The sequence below is a fragment of the Neovison vison genome, chromosome 4, assembly GCF_020171115.1.
Source record: "Neovison vison isolate M4711 chromosome 4, ASM_NN_V1, whole genome shotgun sequence".
Classification (NCBI taxonomy): domain Eukaryota; kingdom Metazoa; phylum Chordata; class Mammalia; order Carnivora; family Mustelidae; genus Neogale; species Neogale vison.
Genome location: NC_058094.1, coordinates 75,911,127 through 75,927,533, shown reverse-complemented (window position 1 = coordinate 75,927,533; position 16,407 = coordinate 75,911,127). Strand labels below are relative to the sequence as shown.

The window sequence follows — 16,407 nt, the reverse complement described above, 5'->3', positions numbered from 1 at the left end:
AGTAGATTATCCTTAATAGTCAAAAAGTGTGAAAACCTAAAATGTTACTGACTGATGAATGGATACCCAAAATGTAGCATGTCCATAGTGTGGAATGTTTGTCAGTTGTAAAAAGGAATGGAGTACTGGTACATGCTATAGTATGGGATGAACTTTGAAGGTGTTAACATTAAGTGAAAAAGAAACAGATACAGAACTCCTCATATTCTTGATTCTTGATTAAATATCCAGAATAGGCAAATCACGAAGCAGAAAGTAGATTTTTAGTTGTCTGGAGCTGGAGGGAGGGGAGAATGGATAGGCATGGAGTTTTGGGGGGAAGGGTAATGGAAATGTTCTAATACTAGATGGTAGGGATGGCTGCACAACTGCAGATCTATTAAAACAGAATTGTGTACTTTAAAAAAGTGAATTTTATGGTGTGCAAAGTATATACATTTTTCCTTAAGATTTTTTTCTTAAGATTTCTTAAGAGTTCTTAAAGATTTATTTATTAAAGAGTGAGCACGCTCATGAGTGGGAGGGTGGGGTAGGGCAGAGGGAGAGGCAGAGAGAATCTCAAGGATCCTGCACTGATCTCTGAGCTGATGTGGGGCTTGATGTCTAGACCCCTGAGATCATGATCTGAGCCAAAACCAAGAGTTGGATGCTTAACTGACTGTGCCACCCAGATGCCCCAAAGTACATAAACTTTTTAAAAAGTACGGTTTTTCAGCATTCAATGAAGAGACAGAAATCACATAGTAATTTAAACAGTGAAAAGATTTAATGTATAGTATTATTAACTATAACATGATTAAAGGAACAAGAATTGTAAAAAGTAAAGTAGGTAAAGAGAACTTTAATGAATACAGGAAGAGCAGATTTAATAAGAATCTGTTAACCTCAGGGGTGAGTTAGAGTGCCCCAAGAAGAGGCTGCCCTCTTCCCATGCCTGACAGCCCAGGCCTTGTTGGAGAGTGCAGCTGTTGTTCAGTGGATAGTGAAGTTGGTTTCTCAAAACCAAACTTACTAGAAATCTCCCTGTGGAGTGTTTGTGGAAGTTACAGGAAGGTGCTGCACCTTGGAACTTGCTGCACATGAGGGGAGTGTTAGGGAAAGCTACATATGGGGAGATGCCTTGTAGGTGGCACCATGCTGAGAAGCTGCTGAATAGTGCTGGGGTTGGTGTTGGTTTTGTGGACTGAAGGAGTTGGCTGCTTAAGCAGCTGCTTCCTGCTAGGAGCAAGGTGCTAGCGAAGCAGGTTCTTCAGGAGGCTGGCTGGAGTGGTATACTGGAAACTGGAATGAAAAACCTTATCTCCTCCAGTGTATCTCCAGCTCCCTACACTGACGAACTTCAGCCTCCTGCTAGCTGTCCAGACAGAGCATTATTTAAAGGGCCCAGTTCCATTTGCAGAGCCCCCAGGAATGCGTGGATTTGGAGATGATAGGTAGTAAATTGATAGCCAGCTCAAGAACCTCTGATACACCTATGCTATGCCAGTTTGGTATATATTGTTTTGTTGGGTTTAAAGAAAGTACCGGATACTCACCTCAAAATTTTCAAATGCATATTCTTGTGATACTTTTAGAGAACTTTGTTTTAAATTCTTACATTGTTACATAAAAGCCAGTGGTCATTAAAAAACATTGAACAGTATAGAAATGTTTAAAATGTAATAATTTCCATCTTATTCCTCAGTCCTTTATTATCTGTATTGTTAATGTGGTTAATGTGTCCTAAAGATAAAATTACTGTTAGTGATTGGTATATATTGTTTTTTCTAAATACATTTATAAGAATATATCTGTGTGTGTGTGTGTGTGTATTTATTTCATAGATATGGTCTAGGAGCCCTTACAGGTTTTTGTTCGGATATAATGCTTTCTCATTTACCAAGCACTTGTGTAAGCTAGGCAAGTCACATAACTGTTCTATTTGATTTTTTAAACTTTTGAAATTAAAGGACTTTTCCTGGAAGGGAAATTTAAGATCTTCAGTGAATATAGTTTGATAGTAGTAGTAAGGAAAGGGGGATATAGTTTGGTAACCAGTAATCAGTTTTTAGTATAGGCTAGATGTTCATATTTTTCCGTGTTTTGCAATTTAAGTGTTTCTTATTGTGTTAAAAATTTATAGATGTTTGTATGTTTTGCTGTTTTACACATATTATTTAAATTTCAGGGATGCCTTGGTAGCTCAGTTGGTTAAGCGTCTGTCTTGGGCTCAGGTCATGATCCCAAGGTCCTGGGATTCATTTCCACATCTAGCTCCTTGCTCAGCAGGGAGCCTGCTTCTCCCTCTGCCTGCTGCTCTCCCTGCTTGTGTGCATGTGTTCTCTGACGAATAAAATCTTTAAAAAAAATCTTTTTTTTCCAATGAAATTAGAATTACAGGATTTTTTTTTTTTTTCCTTTAGAAAAATCCTGCAAAAATGTCTCTGTATCCATCTCTTGAAGACCTGAAAGTAGACAAAGTTATTCAGGTATGTTCAAGCTGTTTATGTACTTTTCTTCAATATATACAGGGTCCTCATTGTGCTTATAGATGAAGTGAAGTAAAGAATTTAAATAGCAGATGTATCCATTTTTACATTTATACATTTTTCAGTTATTGATTGCAGACTAAAATTACAGAAAAGCTACAGATTTTTTTTGTCACTGAATTAATGGACATGGGATATTATTTCTTTAAAACTATACTTAAACTCTTTCAACAAAGATTGATTTTAAGACTAAAATTTAAATTAAATACCATATATTTGAGTTGGTAAAATACAATTCTCTAGATGGTGATAGTTTTATTTAAAATTAGTACATTGTTCTTTCAGATAGGACCTATCTTTAAAAATAATTCTTTGCCTTTACTTTAAAGTTAAAAATTACAAAAATGCTCTTTGAAGTATAAAAGCACAGTGAAAGTGAAGTAATTTATTTCCTCTTAGGTGTAAGTAGCAGACAGTTCATGTATTCATTCTCTTAATGTCTAAATGTTAGATATTACGATTTTTTGTAGTCCTTCGAGTAAGTATTAGCTTTGAAAATAGGTGCTTCTGCTTAAGAAAGTGTGGGAATAGGGGTCAAGTCTGGCTGTTTTGTAAGTTTTTATTCTGTTCAGCCGGGGATAATTTGTAGTACTTCAAAGCTGCTTACACTAAGAATCCTTTTACTCGGGGTCTTGGCCCTACTGTACTCTAAGTAAGATTTACTTCTTAATAATTATTTAATGAGCATAAAAATTTATTACAAACTTGTGATAAGTCTTAAGTAATGCCAAGTATAAACGTGTCTTTTAGGCAAAATGTTGGCTTTTCTAGGGTGAAAACCCCCAGCAATAATAGTGGAATTGTTACATATAGCAGTGATTGGGTAAATATGGGGGGAGATCATGGTGAACACATTTTCTGCCTCATAAATCCACTGAGGATATTAAAATGTGGTTTGTAAAATCTCTGAAATCTGTTCCTCTGATAAAGGCTTTGATGCTTCAGTGTTAAGAGGTTTGTTCAGTTACCTTAAATGCTCTATTCTTTCTTCAGTATTTTGTCAGTATTTTTCTCATGGGGTGTTCATCTGAACACACATACTTTGTTTTTAAAAAGCTTTTAACTAAAATATGTTGCCTTCATGAATAACAAGCCATCATTATGACCTCAGAGCAATAAATAATAAGGATTTGCAGACAGATGTGAATGAATGACTAATCTGTTTTCATTCTTTTTTGTTAGTTTTTATAGAATTGAACTATTAAGCATCTGCCTTCAGCTCAGGTTGTGATCTCAGGGTCCTGGGATTGAGCCCCAGTTACACCACAGCAAAGTTGCAGCAGTGAACTGGCAGTTCTCATATTTTGTAAACTATTTTACAAAGGCATTAGGCTGTTGCTTTTAGCATCATAAAATCCCTGAATCTCTATCCATTATGAATCCTTAACAGAAGTCTGTGGTAGTTACACCTGTATAAAATAAGCTTTTAAGACACAGTGATTAGTGGCACCTGGTTGGCTCAGTCGGTTAAGCGTCTGCCTTCAGCTCAGGCAGAGAGAGATTGAGCCCTGCATTGGGCTCCTGGCTCCCTGAGGAGCCTGCTTCTTCCTCTTCTTTTGTCTGCCACTCCCCCTGCTTGTGCGCTCGCTCGCTCTCTCTCTCTGTCAAATAAATAATAAAATCTTAAAAAGAAACAGTGATGTAACAGAGACTCAGTCTTTACTAGTCTCCTAAGACCGTGAGCATGGCTTCACACACATGCTCTGGCAGTAACTGTGTGCTTCTTGGGGGACCTCATTACCTTTTTTTTTTTTTTTTTTTTTAAGTACTTTGAGATTCCACGTAGGTCTGAAATAATATGCTACATTTAATGACATATAGTCTTTAATTCCTTGATGTACCATCTTCTTTTCTGTTTTACTTTTACTACAGATTACATAAATATGACTCTTAGAGAGCTTTCTGTATATAGTATTCTTCAGTATTGTTGTACAAGAATAAAAGCAATAAGTGAAAGAGTAGAAAATAATAACCAATGTAAAAAGGAACAGTTTAAAAAATTAATACATTTTATTATTTTTTTATTCTAGAGAGGCGAGTGAGCAGGGGAGAGGCAGAAGTAGAAGGAGAGAGAATCTTAAGCAGACTATACACTGAGTGCAGAGCAGGACTCGGGGCTCGATTTCATAACCCTGAGGTCATGTACAACCTGAGATGAAAGCAAGTCAGGCACTTACTTAACCCACTGTGTTATCCAGGTGCCTCACTACATTCTTTTTTTAAAATTTTTTAATTTTTTTAAGATTCTATTTATTAATTTGACAGCAAGGGAGGGAACACAAGCAAGAGGAGTGGAAGGGGGAGAAGCAGGCTTCCCGCTGAGCAGGGAGCCTGATGGGGCTCGATCGCAGGACCCTAGGATCATGACCTGAGCCGAAGGCAGATGCTTAATGACTGAGCTACCAGGCGTCCTACATTCTTTTTTAAAGCAGTTTTAGGTTCATAGCAAAATTGAATGGAAGGCACAGACTTTGCATCCTAATTGCCCCTCCCCCAACATATACACACAGTACATCCTCCTCCACTCTTAGTAGTCTCACCTGAGTGGTGCATTTGTTACTTTGGATTAACATACATTAACATGTTATTACCACTCAAAGTCGATAGTTGACATTAGGGTTCACTCTTGGTGTTTTTTTGACAAATGTGTAATGACATATAGACACCATTGTAGTACTGTATAGAATGTAGTATCATATAGAAGTCTATTACAGAATACTGCCCTAAACTTTCTTGTCTATTTTTCCCTCCCTCTTAACTCATCTCTGGCAACCACTGATCTTTTTACTCTCTCTGGTTTGCCTTTTCCAAAATGTCATACATTTGGAATCATACTATATTCAGGCTTTTCAGATCGGTTTCTTTCACTTAATACTATACATAGAGTTTCCTCCATGTCTTTTCATGGCTTTATATTTATTTCCTTGGAGTGAAATGTTTTTTGTTTTTTGTTTTTTTTCCTTAGAGATTATCCAAGAAGTAATCTACTGCCTCCTAGCTCCTTTTAGCTGATATTTGTTGAAAGAATTTTGAAAATTCAGTGTACTTTGAGTTTGTAAACTATTATTTAAAAAATTACAGAGATTTTCATTGCATTTTATTTCAATTTAGAGTGTGACAAATTGTAAATCAATAAATACTTAAGTATGATGTAATACCAAGCATATCAGAACATTTAAATTCCAATGAGGGAAGTAGAATCCAATGCATTTATAGGCTGTGCTTACTTAAATTAAGCATACATCACTCCAAGCATCTTTGGGACTACTCTTGTCATTAATTTCAGGGCTAGGCTAAGGTGTAAGTATAAACTTCATTACGTGATCCACATATTTTCAATTAAGTAAAAAGTGATAATAGAGATTGGCCATACAACCAATCTTGTCTCTAAATGATAATGGCTATTTTAGAAAGTCAGACGTATCCGTATAGGAAAAAGGATTTGGTCCTGGAATACTTACTGTGACATAGGCTATGAAGGCAGCCTGAGGGGAGTTCCTGGCATACTTGAACATGAGTAGCATTTTTATTTTTTTTAAAGATTTTATTTATTTATTTGACAGAGAGAGATCACACCAAGTAGAGAGGCAGGCAGAGAGAGGGAAAAACAGGCTCCTCGCTGAGCTGAGAGCCCTATGAGGGGCTCGATCCCAGGACCCTGAGACCACAACCTGGGCCGAAGACAGAGGCTTTACCCACTGAGCTACCCAGGCGCCTCATGAGTAGCATTTTGATAAATATACATTGCAAGACGATTTTGAGAAATTTGTTCAAAAGTTACAAATTACATTATTTTTATCATTCTTTTATGTCAGTGATAAGGTATTTTCCCTACTTAGTAATTTTTTTTTTACTTAGTATAGTGTATTCCCTTCTTTTAGTTGCTAAAATGAAGATGAGTATTATTTCAATAGGATATGCTACAATGGCAAAATACTAGCAGCTTAGCAGGTACTTAAATTTTAGGTGTTTTTTATGTGTTTTAGGTGTTTTATGTGACTTGCATGAATATAGTAGAGCTTTTTCCTTATGCAAATAAAATATTATTAGACTAGTTAATAAAAATAATGAAAAATGTAAAATGTGCAGTCATATATTTCACAATGCATTTTGAAAATACTAATTTATTAATTTGTAACAGCACTATGAAATACTGGCTATATGGGACTTAGTCAAATTTTATGTCCATAGTGTTAAAATATTTAGAATATGAAATGTACTTTAGATTTGCAGATTTTCTTTGAAAAACATACTGAAGTGTTTAAAATTAAACTATTGTTTAAATTAAAAAAAAATTTACTTATTTATTTTAGAGAAAGAACAAGTTCAGGCAGTTGGGGGGAAGGAGCAGAGAGAGAGGGAGAAAGAAAACTTCAGGCAGACTCTGCCCTGAGCAGGAACAGATACAGGACTGGATCTCAGACCCTGAGATAGGACCTCAGCTGAAATCAGGAGTCATTTGCTCAACTGACTGAGCCACCCTGATGCCTCAGAATTAAGTGTTCTTGAATAAGACTTCAGTGTTTAAGTTTCTTTTTAGAAGTAATAAACTTGGGGCACCTGGGTGGCTCAGTGAATTGGGCCTCTGCCTTCAGCTCGGGTCATGATCTCAGGGTCCTAGGCTGTAGCCCTACATTGGGCTCTCTGCTCAGTGGGGAGCCTGCTTCCCCCTCTCTCTCCCTGCTTGCCTCTCTGTCTACTTGTGATCTCTGGCTATCAGATAAATAAATAAAATCTTTAAAAAAAAATGTACTAAACTTAACTTATAAATCATATAAGACTTTTAAGTAAGTATATTTATAGCATTGTTAGAATTTTCTTCTTTTCTTTTTCAGGCTCAAACTGCCTTTTCTGCAAACCCTGGCAACCCAGCAATTTTGTCTGAAGCTTCTGCTCCCATCTCTCAAGATGGAAGTAGGTTTATACTTTGGGTTCATTCTTGAACTGAAAATATTTAAGTCTTTTACTGAAATAGGGAATCCAAGGTTTTTTTTAACCTGCAGCATAAAATATGTGGTTAAAAGTTCTAGTAATAGAAAAAAATGTTTACTTAAAAAAAAAACCCTTTAATCAAGAAAGTGAACTATGAATATGAAGATAGGTTTTATAACTTTATCAGAATTAAGTAAATTCAGTTAAATACCAACCCTCCTAAGTCCCTAACTTATAACTGATTGATTTATGAAGAAATATGTGAACTGTGCCCCATGCTACTGCTCTTGAACTTCTGAACTGTCCTCCATCATTGGGGTGAGGGGGGGTTTTAACGTTTCCAACCACCTCCTTTGGGGGAGCTTCCCAAATTCTGGAATCTTTATTAGGTCTCCATATACTTCTGGTTCCTTTTCCTTCTAAGTTTATAGGGATTTAGGACAGAGCCCCTAAATAATATGACTTAAGATAAAAAAAAGTATTGAATAGGATTTTATAGCCAGATATAACTATTGGTAACATTCTTTTAGAAAATTCATTTTAAGTCACAAATCATATAAAAAAGAACATTTGGAAATACTACTAAGTTAAGTACTGTTAATATTAAATATACTGTTTCTAAGATTTCATTGGAGTGTGGTTAACTTTTCTTAAAATGGTAAGATACTAAATATAAATACACTTTTACAAGCCTTCAATTTTTTTTTATTGTAGTTCAGAGGAATCATTTCATAGCAGCATTTATTAAATGAGTTGTAAAGTTGCTGACTTGACAATAAACATTTTAGTCAGATCTGAGGTGGAGAATCAGTGGTATGCTTATGAAATTCTTAATCAAAATAGGCTTATTTTAGGAAAAAAAGGCAAGATAATTTATTTCCATCTTGACTATTTAAACTTTCTGTATTTCCTATTTCTAATTACAAATACAGAGATAAGGAGACGATTTTCCAAATTGCTTATTTAGATTCATTCTAGCTTTTATAAAATACATGTAATTTTTTAACACAAATAGAAGCCCATAATAACAACAGTGTTCATTTTAAATATTCTAATTTTTAATTCATTCATATTAGATCTCTATCCTAAATTGTATCCGGAGCTCTCCCAGTACATGGGCCTGAGTTTAAATGAAGAAGAAATCCGTGCAAATATGGCCGTGGTCTCTGGAGCACCAGTTCAGGGGGTACGTATACTGTACTTAATTTTGAATTGTATAAAATCATATTTTAGACATAGACAGAAGCTCTCCTCTTCATGACTAACTCACAGATTTATAACTTTAGCATTGCTCTCTCTTTCTAATTTTAGACTGCCTTCTGGATATCACTTCTTAATGATTTACTTTCTTTTAACCTTTTGCCACTCTTCTAATTTATTAGGAGTTAAAGATTTATTAGGACTAGTCCATTCTCCTTAGTCTTCTGCATTTAGTCAGTTACTAAGACCTAGTGATTCTGTCCTCCCCATTCACTTTATCCATTCCAGTCCTACTGTAACCCTCTTCTGGGTTTCTGTACTTACAACCTAGATTATCACAGTCATCTCTTAAATTTTCTTTAGTAACTTCTTAATGGCAAACAGTACTAAGCTACTGTTAGGTTAATCTTTCTGAAGTATATAGGTCTGTCATATCTTTTTTTTTTTGCTCATAATCTTTTAACATTCCAAAGTCTAAAGCTCCCTATAAAAGACCCCCAAATTCTAGGTTTAAAATATAATGTATCCCTTAACAGCCTCCTTGTTGGAAGGCCATGACATTTTATAGTACTTACTATAAGTATAATGAAAACATGAAGGTCAGGGTCAATAGCTATCTCATTGCCATAACCCCAGTGCTTAATACAGTACCTAGTATTACTTACCAAATATTATTGAAAACTTGTTTTTATTAGTCAGGGCCCATTTGGTAGACAGTAGGTATGTCAACAGAAATAATTTAAGAAATTAGGCAAAAAGGTTGAAGAATTAAAAAACGCAGGCACGGAAGACAGATGTAATTGCAGAAAGTTGCTGCTCCTTCTAGGACTGGAGTGACACAGGGAAGAATTTAGAGTTTTTAGAACCTAAAAGCTTGGGGGAAGGGCCCCTTGGAGCTGGGCCTCCTCACTTTGGAGGAGTAGACACTGCTGTCAGTACTGTTACCTCTGAGAGGTTGCAAGCAAGGCTGGTTCTGGAAGTGTGGTATACCGTAAAAGCTGGAGTAATGGTAGTAAAAGCTAGAGAATGGAATCAACTGCTTCCATCAGGGTTAAGGGTGAGGCCCAGGCAGAGCTGATAGGGTCTGGAAACAAAGAGGAAAGAACAAGGCAGTTGTCCTCCTCCAGCCTTCCAGCCTCCTGTGCTGGATGCTAACCAGAAATCTGACAAAGGTATATGTAATTTGCACATATCTTTTTTTTTTTTTAAGATTTTATTTATTTATTTGACAGAAATCACAAGTAGATGGAGAGGCAGGCAGAGAGAGAGAGAGGGAAGCAGGCTCCCTGCTGAGCAGAGAGCCCGATGCAGGACTCGATCCCAGGACCCTGAGATCATGACCCGAGCCGAAGGCAGCGGCTTAACCCACTGAGCCACCCAGGCCCCCCAATTTGCACATATCTTTTGCACAAGCCCCATCATCACCCCATACAGTCTAGGTGGGTTTGGAGCTGACAAAAAGTAGCTTAATACACAGCACTGCCTACTCTTTTGACTACTGTCTATATCCACAGTTTTTAAGTTCAAATGACAGCAATAACTGCATAGTTTCCCTTTAAAAGATGCAATTCCTGGGACGCCTGGGTGGCTCAGTCAGTTTAGCTGCTGCCTTCAGCTTAGGTCATGATCCCAGGGTCCTGGGATCAAGTCCTACATCAGGCTCTTTGTTCAGCAGGGAGCCTGCTTCTCTCTCGGACTCTGCCTGCTTGTGCGCTCGCTCTCTCTCTCTTTCTGAGAAATAAATAAATAAATAATCTTAAAAAAAAAAAAAAAGATGCAATTCTTGGTAAAATTGAGGTTTCTGCCCACTTTCTGTTAAGGGGGACCCTATGATAACCATTTTAAGCTTTGCTGGTCACACATGGTTTCTGTTGCGTATTCTTGTTTTTGTTTCTTTTGTTTGCTTATAATGTTTTAGAAATACAGAAGTAATTTTTAACCCAGGGGTATACAAAACTAAGCCAATTACCTCTGCTATAATGGAGTAGTCCTACCCTTATGCCAAGATGTGGCAGTGCCAGTTACCATAGCCGTCTCTGGGCAGTGGCCTGTGGTATCAGTTACTGTGCAATATTAATTACCCCTTAGTATTCACATTCCCAGCTGAATATTTTTGATGTAAAGACAAAGTATAAAGTTCACTGCTATAAAAAATTCATGTATTTACAGCAAAGGAGGTATGGAGGAACAAAAAAATTGTTATTTGCAGAAAATATACAGGTACAATCAAAGAAGGAAGTTATGGCTACTGGGATTCTTATTTTGGTAACTGTTCATGAGGCTGTAGTTAGTATTATGACTCCCTTTGTCTATGATACATTTTTTTTTCCCTAAACATATAATGTATTTTTATCCCCAGGGGTACAGGTCTGTGAATGGCCAGGTTTACATACTTCACAGCACTCACCATAGTACAGACCCTCCCCAGTATTATTATACATTCTTTATCCCATTTGCCCTCAAGACCACCTTGAGCTGGTCTTGTCTTAATACCTCGTGGGGTGACCTAAACCATTTTGAAGTGTCATTATCTCCTTCTTAAGCATCTTGCTTTTTCTCTAGTTTTTGTTACTGGTTCTATTAACTGTTTCCATGTAGTGAATTTTTCATTTCACCTACTGTATTTTTCTTCTCTAGATGTTTCATCTGGCTTTAAGTCCTTGAGCATACTGCACAAATTTATAGTAACTGTTTTAAAATCCCAGTTTGCTAATTTTCTGATCTGTTATTTCTGAATTTCTGTTAACTGATTTTTCTCTTTATTGTAGATTACATTTTCCTGTTTGTTCACATGCCACCAATTCTTTTTAAATCAGAATGGGACACTGAATTTTACATTTTTAGGTGCTGGATTATGTCTTTAAAGAGCGTCAGCACTTGTTCTGGCAAGGAGTTAAGTTACATGTACATCAGTTTGGTCCTTCTGAGGCTTGATTTTACACGTCGTTAGGGTAGGTTTGAAGCTGCCTTTATTGTAGGGTTATCGTACCCCCATTACTCAAGATGGGTGTCCCCTTGGGTTCTCTGCTGAAGGCCCTGGGTGTTCAGTGAGCACACCGCTTTTGCTGATAGGACCTTGGATATCTCCCAACCCTGTGTGATCTGCAGGAAGGTTCAGCTTATAGCTTCCTGCATGTACTTTGCCTGGCCTCTGGAGCTTTACCTAACAGATACAGAGATTAGTATTTAGCAGAGGGTTCCAGGAGACCTGTACATAGATTTCTGGAGCTTTTTCTCTGTATAGCTTAGCTCTCTTTTTTATGGGACTCATCCCTGAAAATTCTTGCTGTTTTACGTGCTGCTTCAGCCTTTCTGATTTTTGTCTCCTCAGCTTAGAAGAGCACAATGCTTTGCTTGAGATTTGTACTTCTGTGTTCTAGTCCAGATAGTGGTCTGGGTAGAAGGCCAGGTGATGAAACGGCTCACCTCACGTTTCTTTTCTGTCAGGGATTACTGCCCTACCTTGCCCAATACCCAATGTTCAAAAATTTTTGCCTTCTATTTTTCCAAATTTTTAGTTATTTATAGCAGGAGGGTAAGCCTGGCTCCATTACGACTATAAGCAGAAGTCTGTTACTGTTTTTAATTAATTTTACTGTTGAACATGGAAGACCTAAAGGGCACCTCAGAGAACCTCCAGGATTCCAAATATAGTCTAGAATCCATTATCTAGTAGCGACCCAGTTTCTTCTTGGTAACTAGAATTAATCACACTAGCCTGTTCAGTAATCTCCTCTTGCCTATTCAGTGGCATATAAAATCCAAAACATTCAGTTGATGATCTTCTAATTCAGGGGAAGTGTGTTCCCCAGTGGAGTCCTTCCTCCCTCTTAAATAAGACCTTCACACTCCTGTTGGGACAGGATGCAAAAGTTTTGTGTGTGTTTAGCTATAACAGTGAGAGGAACCATTCCCATGGCCACACCTTGATGGATACCTTTTATTTGGGCCTTGGAAGAAACTGCATCATGTATTTCATTGCTCATTCAAAGCATATATTTTTATCCTTTAAGGTAAAACCCCTTTCAGTGTGTTGTCTCCCGCGGCACCGTGAATGAGTAGAGATGACAATCAGTAGCTTAAGAACCGACACATTCCCGGCACTGTGCCAGGTGCGGTAGATACTGTAGTGAACCACAGCAGTGCCCCCTTCCCCAGGACACACACTAGTGAAAGTCATATTGTAGACAAATAATAAACCAGTGCTTATGACATGAACCAAGTGGAAGAAGAGTAAGTGAATAAAATGCTAGGGCTATATTTCGACATAGGGAGCATACATGTTTTCCCTGAGGGGTTGACATATGAATAGAGAACTGAGTGAAACGAGGGAATAAGGCATGTGAATGTCCGGTGGGAAAACATTCTGTACAGTATAGACAGAACCTGAAGGCTTTCAGGCAGAAATGAACTTAGTGGACTTGAGACTAGATGTGTGTGACTAGCAGAGGAAACCAGGCAGGACATGGCAATAGATGGCATTGGAGTGGTAGTGGGGACCAGGTGCTCTCTGGCCTTGTAAACCATGGTGTAAGGAATTGGGATAGAGTGGTCTGATCATAATGATTTCTTTTCTTTCTTTCTTTCTTTTTTTTTTTTTTTAATAGATTTCTGTGCTTGCTCTGTGGAGAATCAGGAAGATGATCTAGGTTATTTTAGTAGCCTTTGCCAGAAATAGTTGCATGGGGAAAGGGGACAGTGGTAATGTGGTGTTGGTCATAAGGAAGAACACCTAGTAAGTCAGGTACTTAAAAATACTGCTGGAAAAAATATTTTCCAAAAGTAAAACCCACTCCAAAGCCCCCTCAACCCTTTGTTCTGTATTCCACCTAAACTAAATAATTCATTTGCTAAATAAAGTTTTTCTGTTTCTATCCCATTACCTGTTTCTCCTCTGTAGTCATTTCTATTTTGAACTTTGTAATCTCACAAGTAATACTTTCTGGCATTGCGTTCTGATTTCTAGTGTAATTGTGTGTGTACATTATTCCTGTTAGACTATCAGCTTTAGAATATGCTATCATAATGAATTCTGAACAAAAATTTGCCGTCTCTAGTGATTATGTAGTTGAGGTTCCTCTTTCCCTATTATTGCTGCTTTGAGCATCACAGTTCTTAGGTAGGTCAGAGGTTTTTTTGACAGATTCCAGTGAAGAAGTCTTTGATTAGCTCTTCCCTCACTGTCTTTTTGGTTGAGAAAAGGGGTTCACTTAAAAAAGCAGTTTTGATTAAGAAAATTTGAGAAAATTGAAAAATTGGCAGCATGGTACCTGCCATGCTTCCCTCGTATAGCTGTTCTTGGTCAGTCTGGTTTCTGCATATAATTGGTTAATCCATAAATGTTCATTACAGAGAACGAGAAATGCGTTATCCTGTCTTGTGTGTGTCAGCACTCATGTAAACATGCAGTTTTAATTCTCACAGTGGCACTGTGAGGTAAGAAGGTTCCTCCTTTTAAAGAAATGCTGAAAGTCAGTAGATGGCTAATAAAGATCAGACCTCATATAAAAGAACCCTCTGGAAAATGTTGTGTGAGTTTCAGAAGTATGATAAGGCCTTTAAGCTCAAGGATAATACATTTGAGTGGAGATAAGCCAAAGTATACAGGAAGCAAATACTAGTGAATTCAGAAGGTAAGTCATTGAATCTATTGGAGGCGATAAATTTCCTTAAGAATTAGTAAATAAGGGGCGTCTGGGTGGCTTAGGTGGTTGAGCACCTGCTGCTTTCCCCCTGCTTCTGCCTCTCTCCCCTCCCTGCTTATGCTCTCTCTCTCTCAAATGAACAAATAAAATCTTTAAAAAAAAAAAGAATGAATATAAACTAGGGTCCTTTTTGGGTAAATCAGACTTTATCTGAGGGTAACAGTATGCAGATTACTTTTTGGGAAACCACAACTGAGTATATTTGAGTTAATTAAAATGTTTCTAAGTAATGACACATTGTGTGTGTTTTTATTAGCAGTTGGTGGCAAGACCTTCTAGTATGAACTATATGGTGGCTCCTGTAACTGGTAATGATGTTGGAATTCGTAGAGCAGAAATTAAGCAAGGGATTCGTGAAGTCATTTTGTGTAAGGATCAAGATGGAAAAATTGGGCTCAGGCTTAAATCAATAGATAATGTAAGTGTTTTTCATTCTATTTCAGTTTGTCCAAATAGCTTGGATATTAAGTGATCACTGTTAGAATAATTTACAGTGAGAATGTTCATGAATTATAATACTGAATTTATAATCAAGATCATTTTAAATTTGCTAACTTAAAATTTTCTACTTGGAGATGCCTTATTGTGAAGAGGCAGGTTGGTACTTCATTACCTTTAATGAATTTTTTTTTTAGTCTTCTGGAATAAAGTTCACTGGGCTTCATGTATTATAACATAGTTTCTACAAGTAAAATTATGGTATTCAAATAGGGCATCGTATATGATGTTAAGAGACTGACCAGTGAGAATTGGTGTCCATCAATGGTGTGTATTTTTAAATTAAATAATGATCATTTAACTTGTGAAGTGGGTTTGCAGGTTTATTATTTCCATCCTTCATTTTGATTTAATGGGTCATTTTTTTTAGTAAAAGTGATTTTCTAATTAGGGCAGCTGTTCTTTTACCTTTGTAATTACGCTCCCTCTTAACCTCACCATACTGAAGAAATTAAATAAGGTTATTCTCCTAGGAGGCATTTAGGATTGTTAGGGATGTGCTGAGTCTTTATCCCGATTTGTGGTTTTAGGTATTACCTCTGGGATTCCTTATTAATCTTAAGTCTTGTTAGCTCAGAGTGTTCAGCTTTTTCACACAGAAAATGACAGTGAGTATCCCATACTGGTAAATGGCTGAGGCTGATCTTAGCAGGAAGCCCCAACCCAGACTGCCTACCCAGAGAGCTGAGGGCATCAGTGGTCCTGACTTTACCGCTCTCCCTTCCTTTTCAGTGAATAATATATGCTGCCCATCGGCCAGGATTTCTCCTTTGCTCCATCCTTTGTCTTAAAAGACAAGACACTCTTCATAGGCCCCTATTTCCAATGCAGTTACCCCTGCAGTGGATTTCTCCATTTGGCCAAGACTCAATTGCTCTGACCATTTTACATGGTGCCTTCTGGCTTTCAGTACTGCCCTGAAGTAAACTGTAAGACATAGGACATGTCTGACCCAACCTAGGAGGATAGAAAGGGTCCAACTTTGTAGATGCTTTCATATTTTACCAACTTTACTCTTTATACTTTTACATTTTCTTCAACATCTGAGATTAGGAGTTTATAGAAGGATAAATATCCACATGGATTTAGTTCTTCGTCAACTGAACTTGAGTTTTTTATATTTCATAGTGGATTCCTTCTAAGTACAAGTGGTATTGAATGTACCCACCTTTTTAGGCTGTTAAATAAACTCTAGTCTTATTTATCTAATTTAGCAAATGGGTTAAGGAGTTCTTCAGTTGTAAGGAGATTTATGACCTTACACTAAATTATAATTTTTTAAACTAAAAGAAATCATGAAATTTCTAACCGTAGACTCACTTTCCCCCTAAACAAAAACCATGTGGTAGTACCTCTTTTGTATTCTACCAGACTCATAGAAGCTTACATTTATTATGGCAACCCTACTTTATTTTCCTTAGACTTTTTATTCCAAGATGAAGGGGATGATTAAGGTTGGTCAGGTGGGTGGTGGGTCATGATTTGAGGTTGGAATTACTAGTGAGATATTACATTTTTGCCTTAATTCTTGGGGTCACTGTCTT

General features: G+C 37.1%; 1 protein-coding gene across 4 annotated transcripts in view; it reads left to right on the top strand.

The window, feature by feature from the left end:
• LOC122904577 (syndecan binding protein) overlaps nucleotides 1-16,407 on the top strand; it is a 39,166-nt gene that overhangs the window by 18,203 nt on the left and 4,556 nt on the right. For 2 of the 4 annotated variants that reach the window (XM_044245555.1, XM_044245557.1), the window contains exons 2-5: nucleotides 2,403-2,468; nucleotides 7,364-7,442; nucleotides 8,537-8,646; nucleotides 14,625-14,783. In XM_044245555.1, coding sequence (XP_044101490.1) covers nucleotides 2,418-2,468; nucleotides 7,364-7,442; nucleotides 8,537-8,646; nucleotides 14,625-14,783 — 399 coding nt within the window. In that variant the 5' untranslated portion in view covers nucleotides 2,403-2,417. Of the gene's footprint in view, nucleotides 1-2,402; nucleotides 2,469-7,363; nucleotides 7,443-8,536; nucleotides 8,647-14,621; nucleotides 14,784-16,407 lie in introns of all 4 variants that reach the window. The other 2 variants (XM_044245554.1, XM_044245556.1) reach the window with 1 other exon arrangement.